The sequence below is a fragment of the Prunus mume genome, linkage group LG6, assembly GCF_029339155.1.
Source record: "Prunus mume cultivar Tortuosa linkage group LG6, ASM2933915v1, whole genome shotgun sequence".
NCBI classification, from domain to species: domain Eukaryota; kingdom Viridiplantae; phylum Streptophyta; class Magnoliopsida; order Rosales; family Rosaceae; genus Prunus; species Prunus mume.
In genome coordinates, this window is record NC_142703.1 from 11,662,952 (window position 1) to 11,678,180 (window position 15,229).

Genomic DNA, 15,229 nt, shown 5'->3' on the forward strand with positions numbered 1-15,229 from the left:
CATTTTCCTTTTCTTTCTGAATGATCTTCATTTTCACATGTGTATCATCTGTTTCTCCAAAGACAAAAAAACACATAAAGCAAATATAGCCATTAAAGTCAGAATACAACGAAGGATGCAGTGGCATAACTTTAATTTTAAATAATTACATGTTCCATCAAATACTACATTTTCTAATCATCATATCATTAAGAAACAAAACTGGGACCTCGTATTCCCCTTTTTTCAACTTTCTTCTACAATTTTCTCTCTTCTTTTTGACCACACCCTAAACTTTGTAGGATAGCGGAAAAATTGGAGTGATACAAGGACACATGACCATGAGTAAATGTTCAAGTTCTGTTTAAATCTTCAAAACTGATGAGATCAGGACTCAGAGGTTCCAATCAGACAGCCACATTTCAGTAATGATAATCTGATAGCCAGAGCATTTCAGGTTCAAACTTACATGCTTCCCATGCTAGAACTGTTTCCCTTCAAATGTCTGATCAAACTGCCAGTTTGCTGGAGCAACATTATAAGATGTGAGTGTTCTTCCACTACTGATGGTTACCTCAAAGGAAAGAGGCTGCCCTTTAAGATTGACATTGCTTTGCCAGTTCTGTCCCCAGTTCCTGGCCATCGGTATCCAACCAGTTCTCGAACCCTTCACCTTGACAGCAAGTATTTCCCCATCTGAACCTACATTTGTAATCAAGACTTGATAAAAGTGAGAACTTCCACTCATCATGAATCTCAGCCCCCCACTTCTCTCACACTTCACCCTGCACAAGAAAAAAAAAATCCCAGAGAGATCTTTGCTTAGTGCAAGATATCAAAAACAGAACAAGGATAAAAATAAAATTAAAAAAAAAAAAACCAGATTTTTCTATTACCTCCTATACTGAACTGGCACAATATCAGCTTTTCTCCTTGCAATTTCAGCGAATGCTGCCTCTGACATCTCAAAGTGTTCTTTAGGGAAATTGCACCAGCCGCCATAATCTTTTGAAAGCCCATAATTTGGAGGGCAGAAATCTGTAGCAGTGAGGGTAACAGAGGGGCTCCCTTGCAGGCACCACAAGATGTGGTCAACACATCTTAGCTCATAACAAGCCCCACATGTACTCCCTTTGTTGAATAAAATGCCACTCAGCCCAGCACTGTGTTTCCCATAGCTGATCTTGTGAAGGTCCCCATAACCACAAGCACCTTCTGCAACATAAACAAACAAAAAAACAAAAAAAAGACCTTGGAAAACTGTAAAATATGGAGCAGCATTATGTTTATGCAGTCAAAAAACTTGAATAGTATGCAACTTTTTTGCACCAGAAGCAAGAAGAGTACCAGTAATAATAGACCCATCTGTTTCTTTGGAATATGTTGCAGTAGCAGTCTTCCATTCTTCATCTTGGGAAACAGCAATGTTGCTGCACCTGCATATATGCAAAAGAACCAAGTAGAGAACCAAGTAGAGAAGTGTAGCTTGAAGGGTTCCTCCCATTTGAGATGATGAGGCCTATCTATGAGAAATGTGATTTGTACTTGAAATGAGTTCCTTTTTCTTTTTATCCTTTTGATGCAAACTGGGTTGAAGAAGGGTGAAGAAAGCTCTCCTTTTTCTGTGCCTAAATTACCTCAATCTCCTTGCTGAGATGAAGCAAGGCTTGTTGTGGCTAATTGCTGGACTAGAAACAAAGAAACTCTATGAGAAAAGATTGAACATTTTGACAAATAGCCTACAATGGTGTCCAGAGTTCACACTGGGGGCACATTCTGCGAGGCCAAGATGAAGGGTGTATTGGTCTTTAGGCCTTGGACCCTATACACCATGGAAAAGATGGAAGCTTTAATTTCCTTTCTTTCTTTTTAGCGGGGAATGGAGACTCAAAAAGGGGCTTTGGCGCCTGCATTTGGCTTCATTCAAGATGGAGGGGATTTGAGGCTCTGTATTGATGGCAGACAGAGATACGGAAAGCCTTGAAATAAATAATTAAAAATAAATAAAAACTAATTCCAAGGATCATTTAAACTTATTTTCTAGTTGAGATGAAAGGGTCTATAGGACCAAGATTCTTGCAAAAATATATATTTTATGAGTCATGGATAATATATGATATCTCACTGTGTGTTTAAAAAATAAATATAATATATAGTCTAAACTACAAGAGAAATGAGGTTTCTCACACACGTATTATCAAAATGTCTTTAAGAATTCGAACCTAAAACCACTAAATTGCAATCAAGTCTTTTTTTCCACTCAGTTGGCGCTATCTCACTGTTAATGCCAATGGTTTGTATTTGAGCACTTTTGTTGTCTATACACAAATTAGTTTTGGAATGAAATTGTGTTTATTTATTTATTTTGGCACATCTTTTGAGAAGGGAGACTACAGTAAACAAGAGATATTCATACCCAACAAATAAAATGGGCTGAAGTGCCTGCATCCTCGTATGCTAAGCCAGTTACTGCCAAAGCCCAACTCTTCCGCTTAAACACCAAGGAACCAAAAATTAGCTCTAGTCCAGAGAATTTTTGGATGTCCAAGGTCCATAAAATTACTCACACTAAAATGTGAAATGGCCCACACACACGCAAAAGGAGTTTATAATTGAAGTGGACATTCCCTTCACGAGATGGTTGAAGTTAGACTCTTCCTCAAACTTGGTTGCGGAAAGAAGTATCACTTGATCAAGAGCTAGTTGATTTGAACATCCTTTAAACTAAAATTTGGTGAGCACGCATTCGCACTCACGCACACATGAAAGAAAGATTGGATGGGGAAAGCAAAATTTTGGGTTTATAAAATGAAGATAATTGTGTGAGGTTTTTGTTGCTTATATTCTTCCAAGTTACAACCTTGATGAGTATCACTCTCATACTATGATATCTTTCAAAGGAACAATGCAGCTGGCAGGGGTATTGCTTCCCTTATCCCGAATAAGGATCGAATTGTGACCACCGCCGCTGCCGCCGTTATTGGCATTGTTGCTGATGCTCTTACTAGCAGGGTGATAAAGATTGAATGTAGCTTGATCCAGTGTTCCTTCTCTGTAAACAAACACACTGTCATCTTCTTCCATTTTCCGCCACTTTCGGTTCCTGTCACTAATTCGACTGAGATCATGGAGCGGCATACCTCTGCATTGTATAAGGCACAAAGAAAGTAGAATCAAACGGTCATTATTACGTTAAAATCCATCCAAATCCACAATGGAAATCTAATATTCTGCAGATTAAAAGAAAACATATAATATATTATCTTACATTTTATGCCAGTAAAGTCTGTAAAGATGCATCAACAAAGCTGATGGATACATCATATACAGACTTCGTGAAGACTAATTAAATTTGCAATCTGCGTGGCATTTTGCAGTTTATTTCTGACCTTTATTAAACTATTCAATTATAAATTACTTTTCTACCCTATTGTCGAGAAATCTCAGTAGATGCCAAGCACAGATGGTTCAAACTTCACGCTAAAGAAATAAAAAACCAACAGACAAACAAAAAAGAGATTATTAACAGTATTATATTTTCTTTCAATGTGGGTTGGGTAGGGCGTCATATCACTTTGAAACACGAGCATCCAATTAATTAGGTCAATATGATTATTAATCAATAATTTTGTGTGTGAATAATATCGACTAAATATGCGTTGTATCATCTCCCTCTTATTTACGTGAGTCTCGCCTCTATTGAAAAGATGATACAATACATGATTAGTTGAGATAGGGCAACCTAGTTGCACCCTAATAACATTAATTGGATCAATATGATTATTTGAATTAAAGACTGCAGTTGTGTATGTATGTCAACAGTTCATATACAATTTGAAAGTTACATTAATTACATATTCTTCCTCTATTTTTAGAGGGACTTGGTCCCAGAATAAATATAATATATGTCAAAAGTCAAATCATAACTAGCAGCATGGCAAAACGTATCATCGCACAGTGCACAAAAACATAAACAAACCCAGCAAAAAATCGAAAGCCAAGTACCACAGCGGAAAACAAGGCAAAAATAAAATAAAATACACAAAAATCGGGAACAGTAAACAAGAGAAACCGTACCTTACATGGAAGAGATCGGAAATGTCACACATCTCGAGGTAAAAGTTAACGGCGTCCATAAAAGCCCGGTACGTGTAAATATGAAGCCCGTCGATTCTCGGGTACGGCAGCCTCGGCCTCGGAAACGGCGGTTCCACCGCCGGGACCCACTTGTTCCGGCGGCCGACGGCGGCGGAGAAGACGTACTCCTTGGCGGATGCCGCCGGCGGCAGGCCGACGAAGCCGAAGGTGGCCATGATGGGCTCGAGCTCGTCGTGGGTCATAATGGGCTTGAACGTCCGCGTGTACCAGAGCGCCAGCTTCCTCGTACAGCCTCTCATGTAGTCTTCCATTGTTGTTGCTACGTCGTGTGTTTAACGTTTGATTTTCAGGTTTTTGTCTTTGTCTCTGTGTTTTTTTTCTTCTTTTCGGTTTTGGGAAAAAAAATCGGAAAAAAAATAGGGAGAGTGAGGAGGAAGAAGAAAGAGCTTGAGTGTAGGGATTTGGGGGAAGGGAAATGGGTGGAGATTTTGGAGGGGGTTTTGGGGAGAGGTTTTGAAAGGGGGTTAGTGGCTTGCCATCCAAGTTGGTGGAAATTACGAGAATAACCGACTCGGCAGAGTCAGCTGAGCAGCACTCAGATTTAGAAGCGGTGCGGTGGTCTCTTGTAGCGGAAGATAGAGCTAAGCGAGATCATATGGTAATTGAATTTTTTATTGATTCATTTTTTTAATGAATTTTAATGCATTCATGAATATGATAAACTTTAAAGATGGGTGTGTGTGAAGTGGATCAACTTTTTTCAACTTTTGGGGGATTTTGTGACATCATAGATGTCTTATTATGGTAAACTTTTGAAGAGTCCTTGATTTTGGGATGGATATGTACGTGGAAATTAGGTTTTTTTTTTTTTTTTTTTTTTTTTTTGGCTAAGGAATAATGGGAAAGTACACTAACTAGGTGACTCTATATGAAATGAAGGAGAATTAATCCCAAATGATTTATAACAATCTAAATTTTGAATTTGAAATAGGTAAAATACATGTGTCAATTAAATTTGTTGACCAATGAGGTCGTGTTAGTTGGATTGACCCAGGCCTTTGGTGTGCTTCTAAGTTGTCATAAATTCAAGCCATCATGGTATTCGTATGTAATAACGCTTGTTGACACATGCAATTCAATATCTCACAAGAAAATAACTACCAAAACAATGTTATTATCTTTATGAAAGAAATGTGATAAATTGCATCATAATTCAGCACTAAAATCTTTCTTTACCAACTAAAATCTAAAATCAAATTCACACAAACTGAAAAATAATTGTTATTAAACTTACTCTCTTTTATTTTTGTTTTTAAAATCCTTTATTTCAACACACTTTCATAAAATTTTAGTATACAAACTTAGGTTGACACACCATGCAAATATAAAAAAGTTAAATTTTTTATATTTTTGGACCTATGTTTTTTGGTCATATATAAATTTTGGATAAACTACATAAAACCCCCCGAATTATAAGGTTATTTTCAAGTTCATACTCAAATTTAGAGACATTTACAAGTATATAATTAAACTTTCGAAACCTTACAATTTATCTCATCCTTTACACAAATCGTTAATGAATCTGATAAATGCTGATGTAGTATTTGTTTTCATGTATTGGCCGGTTGGCCCCCGCCAATAGCTTCCCACGCAACCAGCCAAAAGTCAACAAACATTTCGTTTCCTCTTAGAATTCCTTGTGTCTCAAAAACTCACTCACTCAGCCACTGAAACACAAACAGCCAAAAAATGGAGCTGAGTTTTCATCTCTGCATAATCTCTCTGCTCTTGCTCTCATCAAAATCAGCAGCAAAAGAATCAGAGATAATCTCGAGGTTCCAGCGCTACCTTCAGATCAACACGGCGCAGCCTAAGCCCCTGTATCGCGAAGCAGCAGATTTCATCCTATCCGAGGCCGCTTCCCTCTCCCTCGAGTCGCAGACTCTCGAGTTCGTCCCTGGCAAGCCTCTCGTCCTCCTCAAATGGCCCGGCTCCGATCCTTCTCTCTCCTCCGTCCTTCTCAACTCTCACACCGACGTCGTTCCGGCCGAGCACGACAAGTGGACACACCCCCCTTTCTCGGCCCACCTGGATTCGAACGGCGACATTTACGCCAGGGGGTCTCAGGACATGAAGTGCGTTGGGATTCAGTATCTGGAGGCTATTAGGCGGCTCAAGGCTTCTGGGTTTGAGCCCAAAAGGTCTGTTTACTTGTCGTTTGTCCCTGATGAGGAGATTGGGGGTCACGCTGGTGCTGAGACGTTTGCTGAATCTGATGTTTTCAAGGGCTTGAATGTGGGCATTGTTCTTGATGAAGGTGAGCTGATCAGAGCTTCTGCTTCTAGTCGTAAAGAATTATGCTTTTGAAGTCACTGTTACTAAAATAAGTGTTTTTATAAGTTTTTGTTATTGGTTTGCTTATTGTATGATTTGGGTAACTTGGTATGCTGGTGCTTTTTGAGTAATTTGTTATGGTTTGTTTTTTTTGCTTGTGATTTTCAAGTATTTGTTATGGTTTGCTATTTGCTTGTGATTTTGTCATTTGGGTAGCTGGGTCTGCTAGTGATTTTTCAAGTATCTGTTATTGGTTTGGTACTTGCTTGTGATTTTGTCATTTGGGTAAGCTGGGTCTACTAGTGGTTTTGAAGTATTTGATTTTAGTATGGTATTCTATCATTTCTGTATAATTTGGGTAATTGGCTCCACTTGTGAATTTCAAGTATCTGCTTGCTAGTGCTTTGCTGTTTTCTAATGATTGTGTTGTTTGGGTAATTGGGTGTTTTCTAAAAACAGGGTTGGCCTCGCCGACTGAGAATTACAGGACGTTCTATGCGGAGAGGTGTCCCATGTGGCTGGTCATCAAGGCTACTGGGGCTCCTGGTCATGGGGCCAAGCTCTATGACAACACTGCCATGGAGAATCTCTTGAAAAGCATTGAGAGTGTGAGGCGGTTCCGAGCTTCGCAGTTTGACTTGGTGAAGGCAGGTTTGAAGGCTGAAGGAGAGGTCGTCTCAGTCAATATGGTGTTTTTGAAGGCTGGCACTCCGACTCCGACTGTAAGTTCACTCGCTCTGGTGCTCTTTTTTCTTCTTCTTTTTTCATGATGTGATGTTATTGGCGATTGGAGTTGTTAGTGCAATAGAATTTGTTTTTTTTTACTCGGATCAAATTAAGTTTGAGAACTTAAACTTATACAGAGTAAATAATAATCTTGTTTAGTGGGAGGTGTTACATTATCACCTCAGATATAAGACTGTTGAAAAAAAATCATATGCCTCGCTTGATTTGGAAAGTGCTGAGAAACATTCTTGCTAAAGTTGGCAATGAAATTATCTTCTGCAGTATAACTTGGGATCATATCGGGACCTATTCTTTTCCTCCTTAATCCAGTCATTGTCCTAAAATGTCTTATGATAAATGCTCTCCCTTTTTCTCTGCCAGGGTTTTGTCATGAATTTGCAGCCATCTGAAGCAGAAGCAGGCTTTGATATTAGGGTCCCACCAACTGCTGATCAGGAGTCCTTGGAGAGACGGATAGCTGAAGAATGGGCCCCTTCTTCACGGAACATGACATTTATGGTAATTAGTATATTGATTTTATCTTATGAAGTATAAGATTATTGAATACTTGAGAAAATAAAAGTATTTCTTAAGTAATACGTGGTAAGTCAGAATGAAAAACACTTCAAATCAGTACTATTTCTATTGAAGTTTAAATACATTAACAAATAGACGGTACTAAGAAACCAATATAAGGGTACATCCATGGTTGCAGTGCACTAAAATCTAAAACCGACTGAAGAAAGCTATGTTGTGAAAAGATAAGTGATTCATAGCCTCCCATCCTTGATCAGATAATGCATAGAGTTTTCCTCCTTCCCTACAAATGTATAAATGCACCGGTGCTGTTGTTCATTGCCAGTATTTGTCATCAATGGTTGTTGCCTAGTATTTTCTGGTTTTTGAACCGTTTCCTATTAAATTTGCCCTAAGCTCAGGTGCATTGCATCTGTGGGAAGTACAATTAACGAAGACCTATTATTTCAAGTTTTGAAAGCTTGTGCATTTTCACGCATATGATGAAAAATGAATAGTGAAAATACATGCCAGTTTCTCTACTTATCTTTGTAGCGTGGGCAGTTCAAGCAGAAGGTTTCTGTGCTTGACGACTCAGGGAGGCCAGTCCTTACGGCAACTGACAGTTCAAACCCCTGGTGGGGCCTTCTAGAAGAAGCTGTCAAAAAAGCTAACGGAAAACTTGGTAAGCCAGAGATTTTCCCTGCTTCAACAGACTCTCGCTACTTCCGGCAACTGGGTTTGCCAGCAATTGGATTCTCTCCTATGGCTAACACTCCTATTCTCCTTCACGACCACAACGAGGTGAATGGCCAAGTTGATATTTTGATTCTTCTGTTTGCATTTGCATCCTTGGTGTCCATGAATTTAATTTTTCTGTTGTTTCAATTTATAAGCTAGAGTGAAATTGCGTAATATGACCATGCTATTTTTCTTTTTCACCTTGCAGTTTCTAAACAAAGACGAATACTTGAAAGGAATCGAGATTTATGAATCAATTATCAAGGCTTATGCATCTTATGTTGATCATGGAAGAAGCGCAGGGTCCAGAGATGAGTTGTAATTCTGGAACAGCGGCTTGTCTCGTTCCTTTTTTCTCAAGAGAGGTGCCTTGTGTTTTTGCATTGTTGTAATATAATGGGAGATGAGAAATGTCCCGGTACCGTCTGTATAATGTAACAATAAGGCGGAAGCAAGCATGAGCTTAACCAAACAACGCACAGGATTTTATTTTATTTTCATAGATATAAACATGGTTTTAGGGAGATATATCGGTTAATCCCTCATGGTATTCCATTTTTTTTTTCTCCGATAATTTGTCATTTCATCTAAAAAGGAAAAGAAAAGAAAAATTATACCAATTTGGTTACTTGGATGTTCCTAACCCAATTCAATGATATCCATTCTCTCTCCATGAATTATTTTTGATTTCATTATATGGTCTTCAAATTAAGATAATTGTTATTCATCGTCTCAAGGTGGTGTTGGTATGAAATCCAGTAGCAAAATAAAATGAATAAGAACAGAAGAACGGAAGAATTAAAATGAAAAACATAAGAGAAGAAAGAAGGATCGAAGAAGATGAAGAACACAAGAGAAGAACAAGAACGGAAGAATAAAAAGGAAGAATATTGGATGTAGTAAAATATTGGAGGAAACTAATTCGTTTTTACAATGGTATTATCCATATTACGTCATATGGATAACTATTTGGAGGATGCAGTAGAAATATAACATAAGGTTATTAACAAAGTTGAAGTTTTTATGCATTAAATGATTTGGAGGGTGTGATATAACACATGCCTATTCGTGTAGATGCGGAGATAAGAACGACAACTTCAATTTGATAAATTATCCGTTTTAATTGTTTTATAAAATTGTTTAATAAGAGATAGGGAAATATATAAAGTTCCATGGAGGATAGATAAAGCTTCGTCAAGAGCCCTTGTTTTCAATGGCGGAGCTAGAGTTTAAATATTAGCGGAGCTAATAGCTGAAAAATATGTGAAATTACATATTGATTTCTAAGTTTTATGTAAAAACTTCAATGGAATTTATGAAAATTGGGGGGGCCACTGCCACCTCTGGCCTGTGTGTGGCTCCATCCCTGCTTGTTTTTCCTTTGCCATGGGTATGGCATGGGTTTCATGAGAGACATGTCTCCTTCTTTCTTGTACTACACTCACTGCCATGTTCCCGTGACAAATTTCAAATGGACTTTTGTCGAATTTTGTATTGAATCATTATTCTACCACTACAATGAAGGATTTGTATTCATTGCCATCTTTTATATCAGGAAGTGTTGAAAAAGCAACAATCAGTGACTATTTAAAATAATTATATATTAACAATATATATATATATGAATCAACAAAATAGATACAAACTGTAATACATAATACAATAAACAACAACAAATGAAACTAACTTGGATTCGAGATAGAGGCTTGTAGATTTCTCACAACTATTAGAAAACAGTTAATTAAACTAATCCAAATTAATAAAAAATTATTAAATCGAAACTAAGAAAATTAATTTAAATCTGAAAGTGCCCAAGAGGCCAAGGCCCATCTTTTTGACAATTAAATATTATATACTATTTATATAATATTCAATGCCCAAATTGATTTTGAAGCCCAAGTAGCTTCCACTTGGCCCAACTTCCATTTAATAAGTGTGAGACTTCCATACTTATAAAGACTTCACTCTTTCTTTTTTCTACCATTGTGGGATAAATGTAGAGGATGGCGAGCAGATTTGTATGAGGGATATTATAACTGACATGCCATTAGAATGATTGTGCCTTGTGCTTATCTCGTCTAATTGATATTATAAAACTAGGAACTACCAATTGCTGGTTTGAGCTAATGCGTTCTTGTGTATAGGTTTTATGTTCCCATCATCTTATTATATTATCTCAAACCAATTTTTTTTTAAAGTCGAATATCTCAAAACAATTATGGGATGTAGTAAAATATTGAAGGAAACTAATTCGTTTCTATATATAGAATGATTTGGGAGAAGAGTATGAGGAGACTAATAGGATAAAGAAAATAGAGATATCATCATACTAAGACTATACAAAATCCTTTACCAGAATAAATTGTAGTCTTCAATGTCTTTCCCGCTCAAGAGGAGCCTCTTCATCTTCTCTTCAAACATGGGATACAAAATTCTCAAATATGCTTGTGGGGCTGATAAGAATCCGCCGTGGTTATAGAAACATTGTTCATCCACAAATCACTCAACACACCCATAACTGTTTTCCAGCAGAGGACCATCATTGAGATTATCACACAGATCATCACACAGTTACTCAATGATTTGAATATCTAGTCAGAGAAAAGTGTAGCAGAAAAGATTCTATTTTTGTTCCAGAATAATTTCATCAAATTGTACTATTCACTGAAGTCATAGACAAAAAAACATTTTCAAATTCTTTCCCTCTTCTTTCTTACTATTTATTAGGAGCCAAATTCTTATAAAATCCTAAGCCAATTCTTATTCATTTAAGATTATAAACAAATAATTCATTAAAATTAACAAAAATTATTCTTTCTACATAATTATTGAAGGAATACTAATCAATTTCACATTTTTCGCACAAGCCACCAACACATATTTCTTCAAATCCACAACGAGAAAATGTGCCATCTTCTTCTTTTTCTTCTTTTCCTTATTCTTTTTTCTCTCAAAATAAATCTTATTGATGCTATCATTCTCTGGTGTATGACTTTGAGTTATATGTAGATCCACGCATCTACCTGAATACTATCTTGAAGCCAGAAAAATGCACATAGAAAAAAGTTTAGAGCTTTATTTTCATCTTAAATGAGTATCTATTCTCCTCAGGCATGCAAAAACTTCCGGCTTATGAACCTCATCATCATCTTCTTCTACCAATAATCCCCACAAGAGCATACCCCATCTTGAAAATGATGGTACCGGATGGGATCTCTTATCACAATAACCCTCTCCTCCATCTTTGCAACAAGTTTTGCAAATATATGACAGTCTCCACAGATCCTCAGGTTTTTCCTTATCCTAACAGTCCTCCCCTTTGACAAGCTCATTATACCAAAGACAATTGCCAATTTCTCGCTGTGGGATAGAAGCGAAACTTCCCTCTGTTCTCCCTCAAGATCTTGCAAAACAAAATTCGTGTCTGGAACGTATCCCATTCCCATTAGTCTATCAACCAACAGGCTCAGCTGTCTATTGATCTCATCTATTTGTGGATGTGAGTCATCTCCCATAATAAAAGCATGAATCTGTTTGTCCACTTCAATCCAACTGCACCCTGGTTCTTTAGTAACTCCTCTAGCTCTCATGCTCTTCCTAACTTCTGCAACATCTTCCCATCTCTGAGAATTGGCATATATGTTGGACAATAGTATGTAGGTTCCGGCATCATCAGGGTCCATTTTAAGAATTTTCTTGGCAGCATATGCAGCTAAATCCACGTTGCGGTGAACCCTGCATGCACCGAGCAAAGTCCTCCATGTCACTGCATCTGGTTCACATTCCATTTCTTGAATTAACCTTGCTGCCTCATCTACCTTCCCAGCCCTTCCAAGAAGATCAATTACACAACCATAGTGCTCTCTTCCTGGATCAATCCCGAAAAGCTGCTTCATATTCTGGAAGTAGTACCACCCATCTTCTAAAAGGCCAGCATGACTACAAGCAAATAGAACCCCAAGAATTGTGATGTAGTTTGGCTTCGTCCCCGAAACTTTCATCTGCTCAAACAATCTCAGTGCCTCTTGGCTGAAACCATTTTGTGCTAACCCTGCAATCATGGTGCTCCAAGAGATTACATCCTTCTCCACCATCCTGGTAAAAACAGAGTTTGCATCTTCCAAGCTCCCACATTTACAATACATATCAAGAAGGGCATTGTTCAGAATTAGATCTTGACCATACTTTACTGCATGAACATGAACTTGTCTGCCCAATTCTAAAAGCGCTAACACCGTGCAAGCTCTCAGAACACTCGTTAATGTGGCCTCTTCAGCTGCAAAACCAGCCCCCTTCATCCTCTTGAAAAGGTTCAGAGCCTCATCACCATCGCTGTTCTGAGCAAAAGCTCCAATGATAGAGTTCCAAACAACCAAATCTCCAGTCACCATCTCATTGAAAACGCCTAGTGCATTATGCAACTCACCCAATTTCGAGTAAACGTCAATGAGAGCACTCCGAACAAAAACGTCAGATTCTAACCCTACTTTAATAATACTACAATGAAGCTGCTTGAGATACCATAACCCGTCGCAAGCTCTCAAAACCGATGAGTAGGTGAAGCTATTAGGCATCGCATCTTCTCTAAGCATCAAAACCAAAGACTCCAAGGCCTTGTGGTTTAGCTTGGCATTAGAGTAAGCCGATATCATCGTCGTCCAGGAAACAACGTTTCTCTCAGGCATTTCGTCGAACAACGACTGTGCTTCCTCCAGGAGACCAAATTTCACGTACATGTTGATGAATATGTTAGTTAAAAAGGTCTTGGGCCGGTACCCATTTGAGAAAACGTGCTTGTGGACAAGCTTGCCCTGTTGAACAGCTCGACGAGCCAAGCAGCACTTGACGAGCTCCGAGTAGACGAGGGAGTCGGCCCAGAGTCCACGCCTTTGCATGGCTTCCATAGCTGTCATTGCTCTGGGTAGGTCTCTCTGGTAGCAAAACTTTGTGAACTCATCAACCAGAGTGGACGGCGGTGGTTCTGCCACGCTAGCCATGTGAGAGCAAGAACGTGACAGTGAAAATGGGGGCCATGCTTTGCATTTCAACTTGGAGATGGGGATGGCTCTCATTTTTGAGAAGAACAGAGTGAGAGGGAAGGCGCATTGCTAATTGGCATTTGCCGGGTAAATGTGTTCTTTTGGGTAGTGGATCAACCAATGTTAACTAAATGACTCAAACACACACCAAGCCTATTACAATAGAAACGCAGCGTTTCGGCCATTTTAAAAGATACGCACCGTTTAAGCTGCGAGGGAGAGACAGTGGGAAAGAGTCCTCGTAGTCATAACCAAAATAGAGAGACGTGTCAGCAAAGCAAAAGAAGAAGTTCCAAATCCGTTTGTCGTCTTCTTCGCCAATCGCCGCCCCCAGCCGGACCGGCGGCAACCGTGTCGATGACTCAGTGAGCGCGTTAGGGTTTAGAAATCGGATTCGCGCGTTTCTGAGATTGGAGATGTCTCTGAGAATCAAAATTGTGGTGGACAAGTTCGTCCAGGAGCTCAAGGAAGCTTTGGATGCCGATATCCAAGACAGAATCATGAAGGAGAGAGAGATGCAGAGCTACATCGAAGAGCGCGAACGAGAAGTCGCCGAGCGCGAAGCTGCTTGGAAAGCCGAGCTCTCTCGCCGCGAGGTTCTTTTTTCAACCACTTATTCGATTAAGTTCTTTAATTTTTTTCATTCAGACTTTCTGCCAAACACCTCGAGTGCAATCCTATTTTCTGGCTTGAATTTAGTTTTTTCATCATGGGTATCTCTGTTTTGTTTGTTTAGATAATCAATTTTGTTTCTTTTTTGTTTGATTTAAGAACCCAATTGGATTTCAATTTCTTGTTGTTGCAGAGATGCAGAGGCACCAAATTTGAAGTTCAAATTGGTGTTACTTTGCGTAGTTAAGCAATGATAAATATGCCCAATTGTCTACAGTTATGAATTCGTTTTATTGTTGAATGCAACCTTACCAAGTTCACATCAGGCTCAGTTCTTTTCATTCTTCACGACCAAGTTGCTTTTTGACAATGCCCAGCCAGCAACTTCTCTTGTTGATATCTGAATTAAATGCTATGTGGGTGTTAAAAATATCAATAGAAGCTAGATGCAGTTTTCTCAGGACCATAAGTTTTTCTCTGCTTAGCTGCGTAGCTTGTTGTGTGTTTATTACTAGTCTAGACTCCTTCATAGGAAATTCAGAAGAGCTGCGTAGCCTGTAATCACGTTTATTTTTGAAAATATTTGCTTGCAATTGCTAATTTATCAAACATTTAAGTTCCGTTGGAGGTGCTGATGCACTTCTGTTTTCTGTTTTAGCTTCATGAACATTGTTCTGTTTCAGGCAGAGATTGCCAGGCAAGAAGCAAGGCTGAAAATAGAGAAGGAAAACCTTGAGAAAGAGAAAAGCGTTCTAATGGGAACTGCTTCGAATCAAGATAACCAAGATGGAGCTCTTGAAATCACCGTAAGTGGTGAAAAATACCGGTGTCTCAGGTTTGCGAAGGCAAAGAAATGAGCCATTCGAAAAAGGAAGGCTGAAGAAAGAAGCCAACAAATGCCCCAAGTCTTGTGATTTCATATCATTCAATACAAATGTGGTTCTTTCTGCGAAAATGGATTAAGCAATATTGAGAGTTGAGTTTCGTATCTAAGCAATATTGTACATTAGTGATTCCTTTTTTAAAGAGTCAAACTTCTCCTTGCGTTGCGGATGGGTCAGCCGAGTGTTAAAAGTCTTGGCACATCATTTTTAAAACTAAAATGTGTTAAAATCTTAGCACATCATTTTTAAAACTGAAATCCGACCATCTTCATTTGGTCCATGAATATCTAAGAGTTGAAT

At 38.5% G+C, this 15,229-nt stretch overlaps 5 protein-coding genes across 6 annotated transcripts; 2 read left to right on the forward strand and 3 right to left on the reverse strand.

Annotated features, from left to right (window-relative positions):
• Positions 1 to 104: 104 nt before the first annotated feature.
• Positions 105 to 1,896, reverse strand: EXPA20 (expansin A20). Its single transcript, XM_008237694.2, has 3 exons — positions 1,327 to 1,896; positions 876 to 1,194; positions 105 to 764 (listed from the first exon to the last, which is right to left on the reverse strand). Exons 1-3 carry the CDS (start codon positions 1,481 to 1,483, stop codon positions 461 to 463), a joined length of 780 nt encoding a protein of 259 aa, XP_008235916.2. The 5' UTR covers positions 1,484 to 1,896; the 3' UTR covers positions 105 to 460.
• Positions 1,897 to 2,765: 869 nt separating this feature from the next.
• LOC103334633 (tubulin-tyrosine ligase) lies at positions 2,766 to 4,743 on the reverse strand. Its single transcript, XM_089054789.1, has 2 exons — positions 4,057 to 4,743; positions 2,766 to 3,121 (listed from the first exon to the last, which is right to left on the reverse strand). The coding sequence occupies exons 1-2, from the start codon at positions 4,386 to 4,388 to the stop codon at positions 2,857 to 2,859; spliced, it is 597 nt and encodes a 198-aa protein (XP_088910915.1). The 5' UTR covers positions 4,389 to 4,743; the 3' UTR covers positions 2,766 to 2,856.
• Positions 4,744 to 5,750: 1,007 nt separating this feature from the next.
• On the forward strand, positions 5,751 to 8,932 carry AQI (Peptidase M20/M25/M40 family protein). Of its 2 annotated transcripts, none has more exons than XM_008237607.3 (5): positions 5,751 to 6,394; positions 6,871 to 7,133; positions 7,519 to 7,656; positions 8,218 to 8,457; positions 8,603 to 8,932. In XM_008237607.3, exons 1-5 carry the CDS (start codon positions 5,827 to 5,829, stop codon positions 8,714 to 8,716), a joined length of 1,323 nt encoding a protein of 440 aa, XP_008235829.1. In that variant the 5' UTR covers positions 5,751 to 5,826; the 3' UTR covers positions 8,717 to 8,932. The 2 variants fall into 2 exon arrangements, with proteins under 2 accessions (XP_008235829.1, XP_008235828.1); XM_008237606.3 differs by having other exon boundaries at positions 5,757 to 6,394; positions 8,209 to 8,457.
• Positions 8,933 to 11,163: 2,231 nt separating this feature from the next.
• Positions 11,164 to 13,600, reverse strand: REME1 (Pentatricopeptide repeat (PPR) superfamily protein). Its single transcript, XM_008237605.3, has one exon. It carries the CDS (start codon positions 13,464 to 13,466, stop codon positions 11,550 to 11,552), a length of 1,917 nt encoding a protein of 638 aa, XP_008235827.2. The 5' UTR covers positions 13,467 to 13,600; the 3' UTR covers positions 11,164 to 11,549.
• An 82-nt stretch (positions 13,601 to 13,682) lies between these two features.
• LOC103334630 (beta-mannosyltransferase-like protein) lies at positions 13,683 to 15,105 on the forward strand. Its single transcript, XM_008237604.3, has 2 exons — positions 13,683 to 14,029; positions 14,729 to 15,105. The coding sequence occupies exons 1-2, from the start codon at positions 13,850 to 13,852 to the stop codon at positions 14,900 to 14,902; spliced, it is 354 nt and encodes a 117-aa protein (XP_008235826.1). The 5' UTR covers positions 13,683 to 13,849; the 3' UTR covers positions 14,903 to 15,105.
• The last annotated feature ends 124 nt before the right edge of the window (positions 15,106 to 15,229 follow it).

Coding starts and splice junctions, on each gene's coding strand:
- AQI (XM_008237606.3), top strand. CDS start 5,827: ATGGAGCTGAGTTTTCATCTCTGCATAATCTCTCTGCTCTTGCTCTCA. Junction 7,134..7,518: donor CTGGCACTCCGACTCCGACT/GTAAGTTCACTC, acceptor TTTCTCTGCCAG/GGTTTTGTCATGAATTTGCA. Junction 7,657..8,208: donor CACGGAACATGACATTTATG/GTAATTAGTATA, acceptor TTATCTTTGTAG/CGTGGGCAGTTCAAGCAGAA.
- EXPA20 (XM_008237694.2), bottom strand. CDS start 1,483: ATGGGAGGAACCCTTCAAGCTACACTTCTCTACTTGGTTCTCTACTTG. Junction 1,195..1,326: donor AGATGGGTCTATTATTACTG/GTACTCTTCTTG, acceptor TTTATGTTGCAG/AAGGTGCTTGTGGTTATGGG. Junction 765..875: donor GTGCCAGTTCAGTATAGGAG/GTAATAGAAAAA, acceptor TTTCTTGTGCAG/GGTGAAGTGTGAGAGAAGTG.
- REME1 (XM_008237605.3), bottom strand. CDS start 13,466: ATGAGAGCCATCCCCATCTCCAAGTTGAAATGCAAAGCATGGCCCCCA.
- LOC103334630 (XM_008237604.3), top strand. CDS start 13,850: ATGTCTCTGAGAATCAAAATTGTGGTGGACAAGTTCGTCCAGGAGCTC. Junction 14,030..14,728: donor CCGAGCTCTCTCGCCGCGAG/GTTCTTTTTTCA, acceptor GTTCTGTTTCAG/GCAGAGATTGCCAGGCAAGA.
- LOC103334633 (XM_089054789.1), bottom strand. CDS start 4,388: ATGGAAGACTACATGAGAGGCTGTACGAGGAAGCTGGCGCTCTGGTAC. Junction 3,122..4,056: donor TCCGATCTCTTCCATGTAAG/GTACGGTTTCTC, acceptor TATACAATGCAG/AGGTATGCCGCTCCATGATC.